This window comes from Cynoglossus semilaevis, chromosome 14 (genome assembly GCF_000523025.1).
Source record: "Cynoglossus semilaevis isolate Cse_v1.0 chromosome 14, Cse_v1.0, whole genome shotgun sequence".
Taxonomy (NCBI): Eukaryota; Metazoa; Chordata; class Actinopteri; order Pleuronectiformes; family Cynoglossidae; genus Cynoglossus; species Cynoglossus semilaevis.
Window position 1 is genome coordinate 15,872,310 of NC_024320.1, and position 21,726 is coordinate 15,894,035.

General features: G+C 40.2%; 2 protein-coding genes across 2 annotated transcripts in view; both read left to right on the forward strand.

Moving 5' to 3' along the window:
* Positions 1-12,277, forward strand: part of nalf1a (NALCN channel auxiliary factor 1a) — a 21,259-nt gene extending 8,982 nt beyond the window's left edge. The window contains exons 2-3 of the mRNA XM_008325327.3: positions 9,714-9,885; positions 10,252-12,277. Coding sequence (XP_008323549.1) covers positions 9,714-9,885; positions 10,252-10,550 — 471 coding nt within the window. The 3' untranslated portion in view covers positions 10,551-12,277. The remainder of the gene's footprint in view (positions 1-9,713; positions 9,886-10,251) is intronic.
* Positions 12,278-13,640: 1,363 nt separating this feature from the next.
* Positions 13,641-21,726, forward strand: part of acp2 (acid phosphatase 2, lysosomal) — an 11,878-nt gene continuing 3,792 nt past the window's right edge. The window contains exons 1-12 of the mRNA XM_008325328.3: positions 13,641-13,827; positions 17,039-17,134; positions 17,256-17,342; positions 17,448-17,508; positions 17,610-17,695; positions 17,780-17,881; positions 18,054-18,137; positions 18,832-18,915; positions 19,006-19,054; positions 19,336-19,424; positions 19,510-19,616; positions 20,328-20,503. Of these exons, the coding sequence (XP_008323550.1) occupies positions 13,744-13,827; positions 17,039-17,134; positions 17,256-17,342; positions 17,448-17,508; positions 17,610-17,695; positions 17,780-17,881; positions 18,054-18,137; positions 18,832-18,915; positions 19,006-19,054; positions 19,336-19,424; positions 19,510-19,616; positions 20,328-20,503 (1,105 nt within the window). The 5' untranslated portion in view covers positions 13,641-13,743. The remainder of the gene's footprint in view (positions 13,828-17,038; positions 17,135-17,255; positions 17,343-17,447; positions 17,509-17,609; positions 17,696-17,779; positions 17,882-18,053; positions 18,138-18,831; positions 18,916-19,005; positions 19,055-19,335; positions 19,425-19,509; positions 19,617-20,327; positions 20,504-21,726) is intronic.

Consider the following 21,726-nt stretch of genomic DNA (forward strand, 5'->3'; position numbering starts at 1 on the left):
AGCACAAATATTTATATACAGCATGTCCAAAATGATCTCTTCTCAAAGAAGAAGCCAATAGTTGACAACAATTAGTGCACTTTTCAAAAAAATGTCTAATCTTAGTTCTTAATTAATGGTTAGAAGCAGAGGTGTCCACACTTTTATGTCTTGGGACCACATGTTAATCCTCCTCTGTAAGTCGCTTTGGATAAAAGCGTCTGGTAAATGCATATGTAAATGTAGCTGTTTGGACACTGTCTGATGCAGTACTTCTGTGGTCCTTACGTTAGCATCTTAAAATAGAATGGCATCTGTAATTTTTTTTATTCTTTTAAAATTGTAATTGCTCAGGATCTACCAGCACTCCCTATGAGATCTACTGGTAGATCCTGATCTAGTCTTTGGACAGCCCTGGTTTAAAGCAAAGATGATTTAAGCGTAAAAGAACAAATTCAATTTTTCTGGATTAACTTCTGCTTTTTAAAACTGTTTGATTTACAATTATTCACCTTCGTTATCAGTGACCTTTACTGTGGAGAGGGTTCTATTGGTCAGTTCAGCTGTCACTCTCTCTCTCTTTCTCTCTCTCTCTTTCTCTTTCTCTCTCTCTCTCTCCCTCTCCTGACTGTTATTTACTGAAGTGACCTAACAGTTAATGGTAGACAATCATTGATCCCAGGAGAATGTTGACAGACATTATACAGACAATTAGCATTAGCTACAACCACCGTCTGCAAAGGAAGTCGCTCTGTCCAGTTCTTGTCAACGCTCTATTAGGAATTCATTTCAATTCAATTTGAAAGTGAATTTGGTGACATTTCAGTTGGTGAAACTGAATCAAAGTGAACCTTGAAAAGTCTTAATTAAAAAGATTTACAGCCTTTTTATTTGTTGTCTAAAAAAACCCCGTATGTTCAGGGATTTAAAAGTACTAGGCTGTCCACTCGGTTTAATGATTACTTCTACAAACACAGCTACAGTGTGGAGATTACGAGCCACAGGAAGACCTAATAGAGAAGCACCGATGTGTCATAATGACACATACTTTATTAAAACAAAATCTCCCTGGAGATAGATCCCATTTAGGTACCAAGCTGTTCTTCTGTTAAGCCAATAATGGAACAACCGAAATTTAATTAAAATACATTCATTATGTCAGGCCCTACCCTTGAAGATGTTACATGTATGTGTGTGTGGGTTTGAGACTTATGCCAACATTTAGTTATGGCCATGACGCTGATTAGTCCGACAGTGATATTCTGTGGAGCTCTGATCTAAATGGATTGTTTTTCACACAGACAGTTACAGACTGGAGCCTGTAGGGCTGTCAGAAGGAACTTCACTTTTCCAATAGAATTTAAACGATTTTAAAAAATGACAACGATCAAATGTGGGAACTGACGTTCAAACTTTTCCCTCCAACCTCATCTGGAGCCCTGCCAGCTGCTCACCAGGACGCGATAATAATGTTATAATTATATAATAACATAATTATATTATAAATATATAATAATATAAATTTTGATTTCCTTTTATTAGGATTGGGATAGGTGGGTAAAACGTTTTTTTGCAAACGTTACGTAACAGATTTGGTTGGAGTGCCTTCTAGTGGACGTGGAATGTAATGATAAGTAAGTATAGGTGTATATAATGAGTCCTACTGTGGTTAATAGTAGTCAAACATTAGTCGCTTATGGAGTAGTTGAACCAGAGCTTCTGCTTCAGCTGTGTGTGTGTGTGTGTGCGCGCGCGCGTTCGCGTGTGTGTGTGCGTGGTGACTGAAGGTAATCACATCCAAATCTTCTTCAGCAATTGTCACTAATAGGATTTACTCACCTTCTCCCTCTGAGAGAAACTTCTTTCCTCGTGTGTCCTGTTTCCACGGAGCAGACCCAGAGACTGTTCACTGTAGCAGAGCAGGAGGTCAAAGGTCATGCATGAACCTCAGTTAAGCTGTGTGGGGCCCATTAGGATGATTGAGGGCAACATTTGTCCCATGAAAAGACAAAGACACTCCGTGGGCTGTCTGTGTATACCTGTACACCTGCCCATATACACACCACACACACACACACACACACACACACAGGGCATTTTCGTTTGTCATCAGAAAGCTAACCTTCTGTTCTTACTGTAGTTTCAATCAAAAACAGTGTCAGTGAAAGTCAGTCCTAGTTGATGTGACCAGGCGGTTGGTCATGTGTCTTGTGAGAGGCTGCTTTTATTTTTTATTAAGAAAGTTTGACATTTAAAAAAGAAAAGTATTTTTTCAAAAACACATTTTATTATTTTAAAGTTTTTTTGCCTATTATAAATAAAAATAATTCTAATAAACACATTTGTCTACGTGAAAAACGTTTTGTTTTTTAATTAGGTTGATTTGAAAAGTCAGCCACATACTTTTATTAAGAAAAAAAAACTATACAATTTCATCATTTTAATAATTAAAATAATTCCTAATCTCTTCCTGAATTGAACAGCTGCTGCTCTAATGGTTTTTAAAAGTTTACACTGAAGGTGGAGTTACTTAGTGTTTGTTGAACTCCTGTGTAGAATCAGCCATAATCTAGACACCGAGTGTATTTGAGTGTGTGTGTCAGGATCACATGTCACTGGTTCTTCTTACCTCAGTGAAATGTTCACAATGGAAGAATTCCATATAGATCTTTTCAGACAGAAATCTCAGGGTCAGTTCTGTCACTCTGACCTTTCACAGATCTATAATTCCTCCTATTTGAGACCAATTATTGCCTCTGGGCTCCACACTGTCAATACAACCTGACGAATGGTATTTACTGCAGTTAGCCTGAGAAACTGCTCTATGTTGACGTCACTTGTCACCGGTGGTATTTTCTGTGTCAGAAAAACATTTGCGTGTGTGTCTATATATTTGACTTCTTCTCCCTCAGCCTCGTTCCAGTCTCCTTACACACATTTACTACAGCACATGCTATAGTTAGATTAAAAGACAAGTTACTAACTTTTTGGGACAAACAAAAAACTTTATGAATGATTCTGTGTCAGCTTCAAACAGCCGTTGAATATCTTTCCAGATATTGTTTTGTTGTTATTTATGAAGACGCTCCGGCGTCAGTGTCTCGTGGACGCTCATCTTACAGTAGTGACGTAAAAAGCAGAAATGAATCTGATGTTGAACTGAGTGATTTAGTAACACCCTCTACTGGAGGCACCGCAGACCCATCCTCATCATCTAAATGTAATTATAATGGAGGGACATCATTCATACTGCAGTGGAAACAGGTTGACGAATGTCGCTGACATTAACACAGGACAAGACCTGGATGAGTTTCACGTTACCCAGAATATCTAAGAACGCAGCGAATTAAAGACGGCCCATGGATCATAAATTATGTGTGTGTGTATTTGCATGCTGTAGGTATTTCTCTGTCCATCTTGCAAATGGCCATAGTGTCTTTTTCAGTTTTCAGTTCCCTACAAGAACGGGGTCTTAATTCCCCTCACTAGTCTGCACCAATTCAGAAGCAGCAGCAGCAGCGGTAACAAAGCTGTGGTCCGGGGCTGCCTGATGTACGTTGTGAAAGTATTTTTTGATTGAGAATTATTTAAAAGTTTGTTAAACTAAAGCGAGGACATCAGAAGAGACTTTTGTCCGTGTGACTCACTTTGTCATAGTTCCCACCCCCCACGCCCCACTCATCATTTTTGCTTCTGTCACCTGGACTGACATCTTGAGGACAGAGTTTTAGTCGATATCTTCTGGGCTGAGGTGGGGCCTCCTGAGATGCATCGACAAATGACTTCATCAGAACTCCTCCCATGATCGAACTGAAAATGAATTCTTTTAACCTTTGGAGCAGATGCTGCAGAGTGGGCCCTGATTCAACAGGGACATTAGTCTGGACCAGAGTGTGTCATGATGGCCACATTAAAACCAAACCTGGTCCTCACCCAGGACTTTTTCCCTCAGGAGTTTCAGGGTCTAAACCTGGCTGAAAATAAATCCTGTTTTACACATTCATGATCATGTTTTCTCTGAACTAATCACCAAACATTATTCCAGGCTTGTTGCTGGATCCAATCCTGCATTTCCACATATGGATCAGGTGCTGACAGAAGTGACAGATGATGAAAATGTTCCAGATCGTGGCTGGGTCTGAGCCAGTGTTCTTGATTTTTGCAGATTGTGCCCTGTAGGATAGTTCCGTTCAAGAGCTCGTGGGTTCCTGGAAGTCGATGGAAGCCTTTGAGCCTGTCAATACGTTTGATAGATGACTAATGGAAGCCCCTGTTAACCCTTTACCTTCAGATAATAACGCTTGACCTCCTTGGACAGATGAAGATACAAAACATTTATTCGTAGCAGTGATGTTGAAATAAATGAGTCTGGGACAGAGAAAGATGGAAGTGTCAACAAAGCATCACAGTCACTTTTTAAAAGATTGATTGATTTGGTCAAATCATCCAAATCACAAAAAAAACCTCTCATCTCTGATAAGCCTGCTGTGCTACAAGAAAAGTTAGCATAGAAAAAAGTCAGATCCGCTGGTGAGTCGAAACTATAGAAGCTGACGGTCGTAGCAGGATAGCCCATAACATGCTAAGTGTTTTTAATGTGATTATCAAATATTTCCCTTATTTCTTAGTCAGGACTTTTTTTTGACCCACTTTACAGTATTAGGTTTCTATGAAACGATACACCAGTACATGTGGCTTTTGATTGAGCGCTAACCTCAGACCAGGGAAGGGGAGCTACATGCTAACGCTGACCAACACTGAATACAACTGAGACTGACGTCACACAGTGGACATCATCATTCAGCCTGTCAGCAGAAGCTCACACTGAGAGACCTGACACATGTATTATGTCCTGGTGAAGTCCTCTGCTGCCCCCTTCAGCTGTCTTATCTTCCATCCAAGCTCCCTGTTGGTGAAATACAAACAGACACACGAGTGTTTGAAACTGAAATTGCGAACCTTCTAGTGTTGATGATAGCCTCAACGCGTCAGTTCCTCCCATGCACGCGGAGCAGAGCAGCATGTTACATCACTGAGGCAATGGGATGTAATGAGTGTGGACGTTGATGGAGTGGGACGCCACCTGCTGACATCCCCGTCCTGCTGGATCATGGCAGCGGTGGCGTCAGTGACACGAAGCAGATGCTGCCATGTCAGATATCAGTGAGTCCACTTCCTGTACACATTTGGTCAAGATTCTTTGGCTTTTCTAATGTTGTTTTGAGACAACAGGTTAAAGTTTATGAATTTAAGCCACTTTTGTGAAGTGTGAAATAAAAAAAAAGGGGTAAGAATGAGCATTGTTGTTGTTCTTGTATTTCTCTGCTGTGTAATTCTCATGTGATGGGAATATACACACTGGAAATGTTCATTAAAACGATTCTTAGAGGTGAACCATAACCAACCCTGCCTATGAGGAAAGGGTCAGATACTTCAGATACTTCAGATACTTGTAGATACTTGCAGTACAGATACTACACCATAATATCGGGAATCATGCAAATCCAGCATCCTGATTACACCTGAACTTACCAGTCCTCAGTATGCCAAATACTCAGTACCAATACCAGTACTCGGTATTGGTGACTACACAAATGAAGACACTAGTATTTGGGTGAAAAAAAAGGTATCAATAAAACCTTAATGATCCGAATACTGTAGACGTTCCCAGTAACATCCGCTCAGTGCGGTCTTAGTTCCAGACTGGTTTTTGTCAGGGTAGAGTGGAAAAGTCCTGGCTGTGAGGAAACAAACGGCTCTGAAAATAGCTGAGTTTGTGTGAGAGACACTTCCTGTTGTAAAGATGTCGAGATTTGTTTGAGTGGAAATGATCTGTGTCATTCAGCTCCTAACTGGGATCAGACTGTGTGCCTCAGAATCACAGGCTTTTTATAGCACGTCTCTGTCAGTCCAATTTATGGCTCCGAGTGTGTGTGTGTGTGTATCAAGTCAGAGAGAGGGAGAAAGACAGAGAGTTTATTCTTCTCCCCTTGTTGAGTTTCCATCAGCTTTATTTCCACCTGTGTACAGTTAGCTCTGAGCTTGATGTTGACGTTGGTCTCAGCAATACTCTGCCACCATCACTGTTCACAGGTTCACCACTTGTTTAGTCACTACATCAGTGTTCACTCAGCAGACATCATTATCACTGACTGTACTCCACACACACTACACACACTGCAGTCTGATACCAGAGCGACTGTGCAGTATGTCACTTTTTGGACTGTTTCCTGTCTGTTGCTTCTTGGAATCATATTGTAACAATTGCCAAACAAAGAGGATCCACACGGTACCGTCTGTGACACGATTAGAGACAGGAAGTCTGGAAAAATGTTCTTCTTTTCTTCCTAATGGGACCAAATAATAATGGGACTAAAACGTAAATTTGTGCTGTGTCACAAGTGAGCCAAAGTTTGAATGTTAAATTGATGTTGGAGAGTCAGGGTATACAGTCACAATCAGTTTCCTGTTACACACCAGACCATCAGCACCAGGGTAAATAGTAGCCAGAATGGACACACAAAAATGCCATTTTTAAGAGTTGGTAAGAAATGTCACAGGTCAACATCATGTGACCAGGCCTCTGAAGCACAGACTGTAAGCTCTGTTGAGACATTACTTCCTAAAAAAACAGATATTTCCTTGTTTTGTAAATTCTATCCAGGGAAAATACCCATAATGCTTCAAAAACATATTTCTCATGGACATAAAAAACAGGTGGCTAAAAAGAAGCCTGGGCTGGGTTACCAACGTAACAAGAAGACGGTTCTTCAGCCTGACTTGAGTTATGATAACAATGGCTAAACTTTTGATTATGATGAATAAAGTAATTGAGTAAAAATATATTTACAAGAGTAAAAAATAACAAGGAATAAATAAAACACCATGTTACTGTACTCATGTTAGATTTAATAGCTTTAAAACTTTATTTCCTGTGTTTTTGCTGGTAATTATTTACCCACAAAAAAGTCTTGAATGAATATATATTTACTGAAAAAAAAAAGATTCAGCTCAGACCTTTTCTCTGTACAGCAGCTCAGTGGTTCCTCTGGACATCTCTCTCTCTCTCTGTCTGTCTCACAGAAGTGTCGTCTGGTGTCAGTCTCCAGGTGTGTGAGCAGTAAAGACAGAGGGAAACCCTGCAGCCAGCTCTGCTGTCTGTCTGTTCTACAGCAGCTGTCAGCTCCAGACCACTGCTCCCTGGAAATGAAGGGAAACTGAAGGATAGTGTTTTATTTTACCTGCTGTGACGTTTCCTAGAGACAGCTTCAGTTTAAGTCAACAGTGGTTCTATTACGTCGTAGTGGTGACCTTTGACCTGGTGCGGCTGTGAGGTGACATTTTGGAGCTGAAACCTTGATTAGTGATTTGATAGGAGGAGGTGTTGCTGTAAATGTCAGTGAGTGAGAATTTGATCTGAGTTTCAAATACATGCAACCTGCACTGGACGCTTGATGGATGATCGGCCTGTTCATGACGCCTGCCAGTGTGTGAATGGTTTTGTCATTGTACAAGCAGTAGATGTGCAGTGCCTGCCTCACAGTGTCTCACTCCATTCTTCATGATGATCGTTTGAACTGTTGTTCATCTGTTCTCATCGTGTTGTGGTACAGTGTTACAGTGTGATAAAATACTACAGTATTTTCTAACACCAATAATATACACTGGTCATAGTACATGCTGGGACCTCGCTTTAAAGTGTGCGTTGAGTAATCCAGGAAATGTTTCCATGGTGGGATGAGGGACCATCATGATGTTGGACCAGATGACTGCTTCTGGTAGTGGATCCAATCTTGGCATGAAGTTCTGACAACAAACCCTGTTGGTTCTACTCAAAATGGAGGAGAGATTTGATCAGATCAGAGTTTAAATAGTTAAATAGAACAAATATTGTCACTGAGTTGCGTCTGATAAACCAATGACATTTTCTCTAAGTGACCCCTCCTTCTGTTATATTATTATAATATATTATACTGTTACATCATTCTTTACAGTGTTTTCAACCAAAGGAAACATTCATCAAACTATTCAAGTTAATATAACACACAGTATTGGTGTAAAATATTTTGCAGCATATCTTGCATACATTTCAATTATTCACAATTCACAACGTTACTGACAAACTCGCATTGTATTACAGATTTGGTCTCGTGAGCACAGAGGCGAATCAAAGAAGTGAACGTTTTCTGAACTCATTTTATGGAAAGCCTCAGTGCTTCATGAAGATTGATCCCACACTCATCAAGCTGCACTGTGTCATGTGAGCAGCTCAGGCTCGTCACTGTACTGCACACTGGGTTTTACCGCTGCACCTTTAAAAGTTCATGTTTTCACCCGACCTTTCTAGAAAAGCGGAAGATTGGTAATGTAGTTTTACAGTAAGACCTTTCCTTACGTCATTTCCTACAGGTGTGCTGCAGATGTGAGGCCCTGCTCAAGCTGTTGTCTGTCCTGTCAGTGTGTGTCAGTGTCTGTGGGCCCAGGTCTCAGTGTCTCAGCAGCCTCCTCTGATGCCAGGTCTCCATTCACACTGATCACACATTAGACTGATCGAATCAGACCTCAGGCCTGCTTCCTGACTAACCCAATTTGCTCTCGTATGCTTCCCTTTTCACGCTGAGCACAGACCCACACACACACGTGCTAAAATGTGTGCACACAAGCACAGAGCCTACAGTGAGTGGGGCAGTACCCATAGAGTTGTAATGAAAAGCAGAAAAAGCTGTTGCCTTGGCAACTGCCGGCACACATCTTCAGGAGGTCCCAGATTTGCTGTCTGACTGCACTCGTATTGTTTTGGTTTTCATTTGATAGCCATGGTATCTGCACATTATCTCACCACTGGAAAAAAAAACAAAAACGCTTTGTCATCATGAAATTAAAATACACCATTTGTGCAGATAGAATTAAGCAACGTCTGTGAATAAAAACAGACATGAACAGCTGACATTCATGAACATGACATTAGCAATAAATCATTTGTTTGTGTAATCAGCTGTCACGTTCATCTGGTGGGGAAACACTGTTGCGAAGAGCAGAGGATCATGGGAATTCGTGATGTTTTCAAACCACCCATAGTTGCAGTGACGTGGATAACTTTTACTGAACTATCAAAGTTACATCATAAACTATCACATTTGTTTTTTATGCCATCACCATTCCCATCACCAGGACCATGATCACTTTGATATCAATAGAATTGTTTGTGTTTGTTGTTTGTTGACCTGAGGAGGAAACACACCAGACCATTGTGTGGTCTAAAGTCATATTAGAGGAAAAACAGGGGATAATAATTAGTATAATAGTAGTAGTAATTACACAAAGGATTACACACACGCACAGAGTCACACACTCAGAGTTAATTTGTCCACATCTGAGTCCCAGATGTTCCCCTGTGGATATAATTAAGTGTGTTTCCTCCTGTTTGTGTTAGTGATGACATGATGGTTGGTGTTTCTAACGGCACAGGACTCACTCTGAGAGGAACAGCAAATGTTTGTTGACCTTCTTTAGACACAAACCAGTTTCCTCATTTCTCTTTGAAGAGTCACATGACAGTGGAACTATATTATTCAGTACTCTGAACTCAGAGACAAACACGTACTCTTACCTCTCACCTTTATCTCAGTAGAAGGAGAGTTTTAACATATATTTTATCCTATATCTTGGAGTTTGACATCAGTGACGCAGCTCTACCCTGTTAACTGTATCGTGTAACATCATCTCCTCCACAGACGGCCTATAAACCCTGGCTGTGTGCTCAGTATTTCCCCACCCCTCAGAGGTCCTGTCAAAGGAAGGTACCGTGTCACCAGTACTGCCTGGAGGTCCAGCAGAGCTGCCCGTTCATCCTGCCCGACAATGACGACCTGATCCATGGCGGCAGCCCCAGTTTCATCTGCACAGGTGGGTACTTGGAGTCCATTTGTCTTCAGAGACCCAGTCAGTCTGCTCCCTGATTTTATGAGTGTCATTGTGAGGAACATGTTATCAAAGGCTGCTCATGAACCTGTCATTAATGTGCTCTCCATGTTAGCTGATTTCCTCCTGGAGAAATCATCACGGTGTTTGTCCTGGCTCTCTGATAACATCTAGTGTTAATCCTCAGAACTGCAGCCTCACACAAGGTCACTCAAACCAAGTATTAGTGAATAACACTTGGCCCATGAGGAAATATTTACCACAGTTCAAACACACACAGTCTTGTTAAAAAACATTTCCTTTATTGCATATTGTCTGAAGTGTGTTGAAGCAGTTGCCTGTCTCTGACAGGTCTCCTGGGAGGTCATCCATCAGACAGCGAGGCCGAGTGCTGCGACGTCCGATGGGATTCCAAAATGGAAAACCCATCAGGGAAGGCACTAAAAAGGACTGCTTCCTCCTGCCAGCCCGAGGGGGCCACGGTTACTTCTGCTGCCCCCCCTAGACTGTGCAATGGGCGACTGAAGATCTGCCTGCTGGCCCTGGTTCTCCTGCACTCTGTCATCGTCATCTCGGCCTCCCATAATTCTACATTGGTGGGTGTGGCCGCTATCTTTTCACCAGAGGAGAGCGCGTCAAATGAGGAGTAAAACCTTGGGGTTGAGTCAAGGCCTCAGCTCCTCCACAATAAGAGGAGGAGGAGCTAAAATTGGGGTTTTTCACAATGTTGTGGTTTTCGAGAAACGCTGGAAAAGCCCCTACAATCTGCTACAGATGAACCACCAAATGCAGAAGGTTGGGGGGAGCGGGTTAACTGGAGCTAAGGATGCTGGGAATGGACATGGACAACATCAGATGTTTAAGAACCTCCCTCTCCCCAATAACTGACCTTTTGCCACTTCAAAACCTGCTCATTGTTTCTATTCCATTCACATGTTTTTGGCTTATTGTCCCTCCTCTTCTCCCCATGTCCTCCCTACCTACCTCCCTTCCTCCCCTTCACCTCATTCCTTCATTTTCTGAGTGTGTGTGGACGCCCCAGGAAAACTGACATCGATGCAGGCCCTCCTCTAGATAATCACCATTGACCTGCCTTTGTGTTCACGTACCAGGTTTGTTATTTTCTCTTAGTTGTTCCAAGGTCTCCACTGACTTGACGCAGAGATGTTTTCCTTCTCACTATCTGGTGTGAGATGTTGTCAGGAACCAGCTTATCTAAACATCACATGAGTCTTCTCTTCTCAACTTCTCTGTTGTTTTTCTACTTTCTGATGTCCATCCTCTGCTATCATTTAAGTTTTGTTTTGTTTTTTACCGTAAGTGCTCTGATAGTGGTGCGCTGTCTTTGGAATTATGATGAAGGAAGAATTAGTTGTGATATGGCTTGTGTTCACAGAGCAGAAATGGAGTCAAGTGCTGGTAAAGTGCTGTGCTCACTTGCAGGACGAACCCAGGGGCACTAGAGGGCAGCAGCATGAAGCCGAACCATAAAGAGCCTCGTATGTTCACCAAGTTAAATTTGTGCGAATAAGTGTCAGTGGATAAGGGCTGTGCTTGTGTCAGTGCACATGCAGTGTGAGGAGCTTTTAAAGGGCTGATCCATCTTTCTCTTTATTAGTGTGTCACTGCACACGTCACACAGGCTTTATTCTCTCAAGTGTTGACCAGTTCACACTGAAGTCTTTGTTTTCAGAGTTGACCTCATTATTCTGTCCATGTAGTTTTGCTTAGATGGCTCTGGTGTGTTGCTGTTGTTTTCTTCCTTTCTCCCAGAAGACTAAGGACCACAGTCTGGTGGATCTATGCAGATGAGTCCCTCTGTGACCAGCGTCACCAGAAACACCCCTGTCCCCACCTATTGGTTGTAAATATGTCTTGAGGATGTTAGACCCACTCCACTCCCCTCCTCGACTTCCCATCTCCCCCCTCACCTCCTCTCCCACTGTTGAAGTTGAGTGTTTTCTGTTTGCTCCCTTGGTTTTTGTCTGTTCTAATGAGACTTTTTCGCAGCATCTTTCCGTTGTCTGCAGCAGTGGTGTGCGTTGATGAGTAGGCCTGAGCTGGAAAAGTTAAAAAGACCCGATAAAGAGCTTTTTAAGAAGAATATATTCAGACAAAAAAGAAGCAGGAACCTGTGAGGAGGATTCAGATGTAGAGAAAAAAGACATGATGATAAAGTTGTCATATTATCATACTAGAGATGCTTTAGTTTGCTAATTTCCTTTCTTTTTTTCTACAAAACACTTGGATGAAATTATTTATAAGATGCGTCCCACAAGTCATGATCTTTTTTGGACGTAAAACAAATACATTTATTAACATTTTGTTCAAAAGAAAATAAATATAAATTATGTTAAACATCAGTTGTGTTTGTGTCTTTTTCACTAACAGTAAGTCCATCCAGGAAGTGGGTCCACTGGAATTCTGACTATTTTTGTGCTAATGTTTAAGATGCTGACATCATTCAAACATTTTGTAATGACGCTTTTTTATACTTCAAAGTGGGATTCAAATGCTTTTAACTATGGAACAAATGATTTGAAACATTCACCCCTGCAAGATATTGCCTGTTTGAGGACAGTGGTACTCCTGATATCCTGAGAGATTATTATCCCGGGCAGCTACTGGGACAGCTCTGTGGCTGCAGGGAAAGTTGGTTCTGAGTCAAGGCTAAAAAAATTTTAGCACAAATAGCATGTTGAAATTATAATTATCTGACATTTAAAGGAATTAATTTAATGCTTGTTTTGTTGGAGACACCTTGAGATTATGTTTTGTTATTGAAATGGAAAACATTTTGAAATAATTACATCTGTATTAGACCTGTTTACATTGTAGATATGCTGTAAAAGTGAACTGCAGCACTACTACACTACAACATGGTTCGCCTTTGACTGGATATTGTGACCCACGTCTTATCTGCCAGACATGGACATTCAATAACATTCTGCCAAAGCCTATAATTCGCTGCTGCATATGGACCACGTAAACTATGCAGTGGTACGCCCTCCTGCAGTTTTATGTGGCTACACCGGGTTACAACTATAATATTCCTGCACGTGGTTGTGTTTTGAGTTGAGTAGGGCAACACTGCCATCTTGTGGTTACACTTGGTATTAAGAAATAAGATGAGACAAAATTAGGCAATATTTTTCCAACCTTTACTACGTTGAAAATGACAAAGATTTAAAATAAATCCCTACACAACCAGGGCATTATTTTATTTCTAAAGTGACTCTTCGTTTTAGTGTATGAATAATATGCATTCTTATAGGTTTATTTTTTTTAACAAACACTATTTTAAAACACTCAAAGTTCATTCGTAGAAGGTCAGCTTGAACTAATGATTCATTTAGATATATATATATATATATAGGAAATGAACTCTATGAAAATTGTTTCTTTTACATGAAAATCGTTCAAAGGGTTTGGGAGTTTTCCAAAGAGTTTGGGAGTTTTCATCGTCGCCTTTAAATTTGCTAAACTTTAATGTAAAAATAGTTTTAGCCGTCAAAGCCGTCTGCCATTACTGCAACAAGGGTATCACATTTATCACGTAATTTCACATTTGAACTATGCATTTGTGTTTTTAATGAGAGAAACTCGTGTTTACAATAATGCCGTTAGCACGTAAATGCAGCATGGGAAAACATGGCGGACTTTACGGTTTAACAAAAACGTCCCGCCTCCGTAGTAAGTGTGATTGGCTGGGGGTCAGAACTAGGAGCTCTGATTGCCTGTTTCTAGAGTTTGGTGTTTCCTTCGTTCTTCCGGGCTAAGGATACATTTGTTCTGCTGTTGGAATAGTTAAACAACAAAGATCTACAAACTGGAACGAACACAATGTCCGCGGTGGCACTACTTCTAATACTGGCTTCCGTTTATGGAAAAGCTGCAGCGGAAAAACAACTAATTCATGTTACTGTGGTAAGTCATGTTTAAACCTCTGTTACAACTCCGCATCTCCGGATTGTGGATTATTTTTTCACCGAAAAACATCGAACGATTTAACAGTCAACAGTCATTAACAGTTATTTTCATTCGCCTCTTTTGCTGTTATTTTGGTCAAATGTGTGCGACTTTTCTCATCGTGGTATAAGATAAGGAATTGGTCTATTTTCTTATTACTGTAGGCCAGACAGTTGAATAAGGGGCTTTACAAACGAGCATAGAGTTTGTACGGGGATAATGGACAGGGAAGTAGAAGTCAGCTGACGTGAAACACTGCTAGGTCAAATAGATATCATCTGGACATCCTCTTTTGAAATTTGTACTGCGCCATAACCTCCATAACGCTGCCTTGCAATGTACTGAATATTTCCTGGAACCCGACTTAAAGACGTATTTGGGACAGTACTCGGTATCGGCGAGGACACAAATTGGTTCACCAATAAAAGAGTCAAACATGTCAATAACAGACCCAACATTTCAAAACGCAGCATTAAGAAACAATGCACACACTGTGGGTTCTGTGATCAACACTAACGTTTTACTGACTGGTGAATATATATTTCTAAGCTAACAAATGTTTGTACAGATGGTAGATGTAAATGTGCTGAAAAATGACCTTAAAAATCGATTAAAGCTAATTGTAACAATATGTTGGTATTATTTTGAGCGTGAGCCACTTTACAAATGGCGCCTCATACCCTGAGAGGTTAGTTTTATCTTACCAGACTAGTGCCAATCCGACAACCTTAGTTCGTAGCCCACCCTTTTTTTTTGCTACTTTTTTTACATGCAGTAGTTTCGTACTGTCAACTCTTTGTAGTCAGATGCAAATGTTTTACTAGTAAGTCAGTGTCCAACAGGCTAGTAATTAGCCTGTAGCATTACACACTAATTTAGAGGTAAAACGAGTGCTACTGGTTAAATTCGATTAACATAATAACTGGTTAATGCTGAAACACTACTCATAGCCTACTAACACTTTTGTAGGTTGAACCCCATGTTGTAGATACTGTTGTGAACAGCAGTACAGCATTGAATGTATATTTACATCTTCTACAAATTGAATGTAACACACTATGTGATGTCTGTCACCTGTACACTGAAGGCAGCTTTCTCTACCTCTACATCTCCAACACTATGTGACAGTATGTATGTTATTATTATGTAACATTTAAATAAACAGATAAGTACGTCATGTGTTTTCACAAGTTTGATGCTGTGGTTGGAGCTGGAGCAAAGTTTATCTGCTGTATAGAAGCCACAGAAGTATTTATTGCTCCTGTTTCAGTCCAACTGCTCCTGTCATTTTAACACTAATATACCTCCATAACTCCAAATGGTTGAAAACAATCAGCTCCCGTTTCAGCACTTCAGATGTGGAATCTGTAACCAATGTGAGAATTAAAGTTTTATGGGCCGCATACTCGCATGTTTTGACTAACTATGTTAATTAAGCCACAACATTATGGCCCAGCATTAAAATCTGTTTTGGGGATTGGGAGGTGGGTAAACAGTTGATGTTAATTTTTTAATTTACTGATCACATTTTTAGAATACTTTTTTTTTTTTAATTTTTTTTTTTACTGTTTTAGGGTTAGGGCTTCCTGGGGAAACGCATCAAGTGTCCATGTGTATGTGTTGCACTGGCACTCCCTAGGATGACACTGTTACTGTTCACTCCTTGAAATAAACACACAAAACATTTTACCTGACAGGTTTTATTACGGTCATAAGACTGCAGATATACTTCCTTAAAACTCCCTGCGTAGTACATAGAGGCTTTTGTTGCTCAATAACATTGTCAAATGTGGTTTCTGTTCTAGTATCTGTCCTCCATTTAATCGCTTTACTGAAGAGACACAGGGCTCCACCATAAGGTTACTTCCACATTTGCACTATGAATAACTGTCATCTATCATAAATTTGGACAAACGTTTCAAAGACATTTGTCTGCAGTCAATGTATTTATAATATAATTACTTATCATAAACTTTAATGAGAGCTGAGATAATTATCACTGGCTGCTCTCTGCCCAGCCCGGAGGACATTGCCAACTCCCGCTCCCTCCGCAGAGCTAGCAACATCATAAAGGACCCGTCCCACCCCAGTAACTCTCTGTTCGACATGTTACCGTCAGGCAGACGGTACAGGTCACACAAAACCAGGACAAACAGACTCAGAGATAGCTTCTTCCCGAAAGCTATCTCAGCAGTAAACAATAGAAACAAAACCAGTTAAAATAGTCCACACTATTTCACACTTTACTGATCATATTGATCACTGTGCAATAAACATACAACTATGTGCAATAACTAACTACACCAAAGATATGTTGTTATATGTTTGTATATACTGTTGTCTTTTACTATTTTTTTGCACCAAGTGAGTAGCGCTCAAATCTCGTTGTACACTGTACAAGGACAATAAAGGCTATTCTATTCTATTCTTTTCTATTATATGAATTGTCTATAATTTGTCTCGTATTCATTAATTAAAAGAAAGAAGAAGATAGGACTAAGATGCATCTTTTGTAAGTCAATTAATTAATTTATTTGATAGGATTATTCCCTTTTTTTAATTTCATTTAATTTATCATTTGACCTTATTCTTGTCAAAATCCTAGTATGTAAAAATGTTTCCTGGGTGTTGTTTCACAGTGAAAGGTCGACACATCATTGCTGTAATGACCTTTGACTTTCAACACACACTTGTACACAGTGGTCAGCTGACTCGTTTCCCCCCAGAAGTGACAAAGATAACATCACGAGCATGGTTTACGTTTGTTTTTTTTCGCATATATTTTTGTTATTTAATATCTGAACTTATGCCATGTTGTGAGCACAGCGACAGTGTGAGAAAGTAATCTTTTCAAATCATTACAAACATCATGTCCAAAAGGTAACCAGGAAGTAATTAATTGATATTTGATGTTTGTCAAAGAGACTTTAGTCATGTTTTATCCAACCATTGAAGTGACACAGACACAATCAAATGTGGAAAACTACTTCGAGCTAAAGTATTAGAAGAAACAGTCATTCTGTTACCAGAAATAGTGGAAATACCAAGATAGTCAGTTTTGCTCACAGCCACTTGTCCCTCTGCTCTGTATCTTACTCCATTGAAATTGAAATCTTGTTTTCAGCTTTTTTTTACCATGAGTCCTCCCCATCTGCTTTCTCCCCTCCAGCTGTTTCGACATGGAGATCGGTCGCCAATCAGATCTTATCCCACTGATCCATACCAAGAAGACTCCTGGCCGCAGGGCTTTGGACAGTTAACACCGGTACTTCCTGGCTCTCCTGGGCCACACCGCACCTGTTCTATATTCTAGGTCATCCTGCTCCTATTTTAGATGTTGTGGTCACCAGTAAAGTCTGTGTGTTCTCTCTGATCTGTGTGTTCAGAAGGGGATGAGGCAGCACTTGGAGCTGGGACAGTTCCTGAGGAATCGATACAAAGGATTCCTACCAGAATCCTACTCCAGATATGACGTGAGACCCAGACATCGCACACAGTGCTAATTGACTAGTGTTTAGAAGAAGAGGGAAGTTAATAAAGCTGACCTACTGTACATCTTGGATTGACTTTGTTGTCAGGTTTCGGTTCGGAGCACAGACGTTGATCGGACTCTGATGAGCGCTGAGGCCAACCTGGCAGGTCTAGAAAAATGTTTCCTCCTCCTCCTCTGCTTGAATTAATTTTTATCAGTGCTGCTGGATTTTTTTTTTAATTGTAACACACGGTTTTCCCTGTTGTAGGTCTCTACCCCCCCAATGGATCCTTTGACCCAACCCTAAACTGGCAGCCTATTCCTGTCCACACCGTGCCTGCAGCTGAAGACAGGGTATGTTTGAGGACATGGGTATAATTCTTAATAACTTACTCTGTAAATGGACTAATACTCTTGCTGCATTTTTTTTCTCCTCAGCTTCTCATTTTTCCTGTGCCTGACAACTGTCCCCGTTACACGCAGCTGATAAATGAAACTCAACAAACAGAAGAGTTTATTAACTTCACCAGGAAACATCAGGTCAGACTTGTTTCCCTGTTAAAGTAGAGTTATCACAAAGGCTGTGGTTATTATGGACAAAATAATATGAGCCTTGTCAATGTTAATAGAATTATAAAAATGAAAGATATGTTGATTTCGTACATTTGCAGCCATCCATCTTTGACCCATTGATCCCTTCCTCTCTCTGCAGAAAATTCTGGATCTGGTAAAGGAAAAAACTGGGCTGGAAAGTTTGAATACAGTCTGGAATGTATATGACACACTATTTTGTGAGGTAAATACAAAAACCCACAAGGATGAGGGGGTGTGGTTTTCCAGGTCTGAACCCGTTCACTGCCCTGAAGCAAGAGTGAGAAATGTCTGTAGGAAGTATGAGGTGGAGGCAGACTGCTGAGGTCCTGCTAACAGGCTCAGTACAAGGTTGATACCAAGTCAGAATGTTTTTAAGATAAATAAAAACACAATCTTTATTCTTTACTAATCCTCTATTTAGTGCAAACACTTTTTGTAGTGATTTTCCATCAGATTATTTCTTTTTTGCAGGACATCTTTCTCACACATTCACAACCTGCTTCTGAGGCTGAAATTAAGTTCAGTCTTTAATGGGTTTCTTTGGGGGGATTTGGGTTTTTGGAAAATAAAAAGAACTTATTAATGGAGCTTGATTTAAGGTGTGAATCTGTCATTCAGGTTAGGTTTGGATAAGGTTTGCTGAATAATTAATATTGTCAGAGTGGCTGAGAGTTGTTGTCCTAACATGCCTTGTTATTGTCATGGTAGCTTGCACATATGACCTGGTCAAACATTTTCCACAGTGTCACTTTTAGGAACAAGCATTCAACCACTGCCGACCCGGGTAAGGGGTCTGAAAAATGTCCAAATTTACAAAAAAAAATGACCAAAGAAGAAATTAAAAAGTCCTAACAGTTCATCTCAAATATCCCTTTAATGTTTTGTGTTGTTCTCAGGCCATTCATAACATGACTGCGCCCGACTGGGTGACTCCTGATGTGATGTCACAGCTGAAAACGATAAAAGACTTTGAGTTGACAGTAAGAGAGTTGACTTTTCCTCATCTGACCATTAACAACAATCTTTCAGCTGTTTTGATGTTGACTCTGTTTGTTCACTCTTTATCACAGTCCATATTTGGACTCTACAAACAACAAGAGAAGAGTCGGCTGCAGGGAGGTATGTGTTTATAGAGAATGTATAAAACTACATTTTATATATATATATATATATATATATATATAATTTATATATATATAGTGAATGTGAGCAGACGGTTTACATCAATAGTGCATTTTAATTGAAACAAACTCTAATGTTTTAATAAATACAAAACAAATACCAAGTTGCTAAACACACAATGGGGGTTTAATTGGTTTGCCTTAGTGAGGTGACAATGCCTCGCATAACATCTATGTGGATAAACTGAGAAGAGACTTTACTGTATATCTGTGCCCTAGGTCTCCTATTGGCCAACATTGTGGAGAACCTAAACAGGGTGGCTGCCAGCCAATCAAAGCAGGAGCAGAAACTCTTCATGCTGTCAGCAGTGAGTGATTAAATAACTACATCTGGAAGCACTGGTCTTTGATACACCAAGGTGAATCACTCACACTGTGTCTGTGTCTTTACAGCATGACACCACTGTAACTGCTCTACAGATGAGCTTAGATGTGTTCAATAAATTGCAACCACCATACGCCTCCTGTCAAATCATCGAGCTCTACAAAGACGACAATGGGTAAATCACTAACACACACACACACGCACACCAGTTTTGGAAAAAAAAAATCAAAATGATGAGAATGGTTTAAATTTCCTTAGTAACAACATTAAAAATGTAGCTGTCATAAACGTTAAAAAACCAATAAAAGGAAGTTAATATAAAAGTAAAGATTTTTTTGCTGTAACACCATTTCTTCTACCTCTGTGGAAATCATTGCTCTGCTGTGCAGGTTAAAACATTCTGAAACATGACCAGACCTTCTTCTGCCCTGGCCTCTTTGGATTAATCCTACTTCATTTGTATATTGTTTTGTTTGCAGAAAATACACTGTTGTCAACAGATAGAAGACAGAACATCTGCATTTCCTTTAGCCCTCCCCTCACAGTGAGGGAGTTATAGTCAACTTTGTGATGAAAGATGTGAAAGAGAAGCTGACAAAGGGTGGGTGTCACCAGGAAATGTGTCAGAAAAATGACAGTTAAGCACATTACAGTCATTTACATTTTGTATTATTAGTCAAATACATTCCTCATACTTGAATGGAGTTGATCTCTGAAAGAAGAAAGACAGGGTTGACAGTGTCTACAGACTACGCCTTCTGTGATAATCACAAAACTCACTCCTCAGGGAGGTTTCGTTTTACATTTTTCAGACGCACATCAGAAGCATTAACAAAACACAAAACAATGTTTGTTAGATTTCAAGTGTCTCCTCATCTGCTCTCAGCTCTTTTTCAGTTTCCCTGTTTTACCGTAACGACACCACAGTGGAGCCATACCCGCAGAACATACCAGGCTGCCCTCACGACTGCCCCCTGGAGGACTTTGTGAGACTGACAAAGCCCTTTATTTCAGATGACAGGGACAAAGAGTGCCAAGTGTCCCCCACATGGACAGATAAAGGTAAAGGTCTCAGACACACTCACAATCTCCACATGTCTCTTCAACCCTATTTTCAATCCAGTCCAGTCCAGAAAAGCACATCAACAGAGTTGAAGCCACCAAAATAAAAAGCGCTCTAATATTTATTTTTGTCCAATTTCTATCAAATTGCACTTTGATATGATTCATTAAAACAAAATCAATAAATACATGTTTCTAAAAAAATTCAGAATCAAATGTCATAAAATAGTTAATGACATTTAATCTTTATCCATCCTCATAAGGTAATTGGCAACAGATTCACATTTACATTGTCAACCTAGCTGCTGAGAGCAGAGTAAAAAAAAAAGCAAAATAAAAGCAAATACAAATAAACACGTATACAACAAACTGTACAAAGTCATATACAGTGGTATGAAAAAGTATCTGAACCTTTTGGAATTTGTCACATTTCTGCATAAAATCACCATCAAATGTGATCTGATCTTTGTCAAAATCACACAGATGAAAAAACAGTGTCTGCTTTAACTAAAACCACCCAAACATTTATAGGTTTTCATATTTTAATAGGATAATAGGATAGCATGCAAACAATGACAGAAGGTATATTTTAATAGGATAATAGGATATCATGCAAACAATGACAGAAGGGGGAGGAATAAGTAACTGAACCCTCACATTTAATATTTTGTGGCCCCCCCTTTGGCAGCAATAACTTTAACCAGACGCTTCCTGTAGCTGCAGATCAGTCTGGCACATCGATCAGGACTAATCTTGGCCCATTCTTCTTTACAAAACTGCTGTAGTTCAGTCAGATTCCTGGGATGTCTGGCATGAATCGCTGTCTTGAGGTCATGCCACAGCATCTCAATGGGGGTCAAGTCTGGACTTTGACTTGGCCACTCCAGAACGTGTATTTTGTTCTTCTGAAACCATTCTGAAGTTGATTTACTTCTGTGTTTTGGATCATTGTCTTGTTGCAGCATCCATCCTCTTTTTAGCTTCAGCTGTCTGACAGACGGCCTCAGGTTTTCCTGCAAAACATCCTGATAAACTTAATGATTGCAAGTTGTCCAGGCCCTGAGGCAGCAAAACAGCCCCAAACCATGATGCACCCTCCACCATGCTTCACGGTGGGGATGAGGTGTTTATGTTGGTGAGCTGTTCCATTTTTCCTCCACACATGACGTTGTGTGTTCCTCCCAAACAATTCAACTTTGGTTTCATCAGTCCACAAAATATTT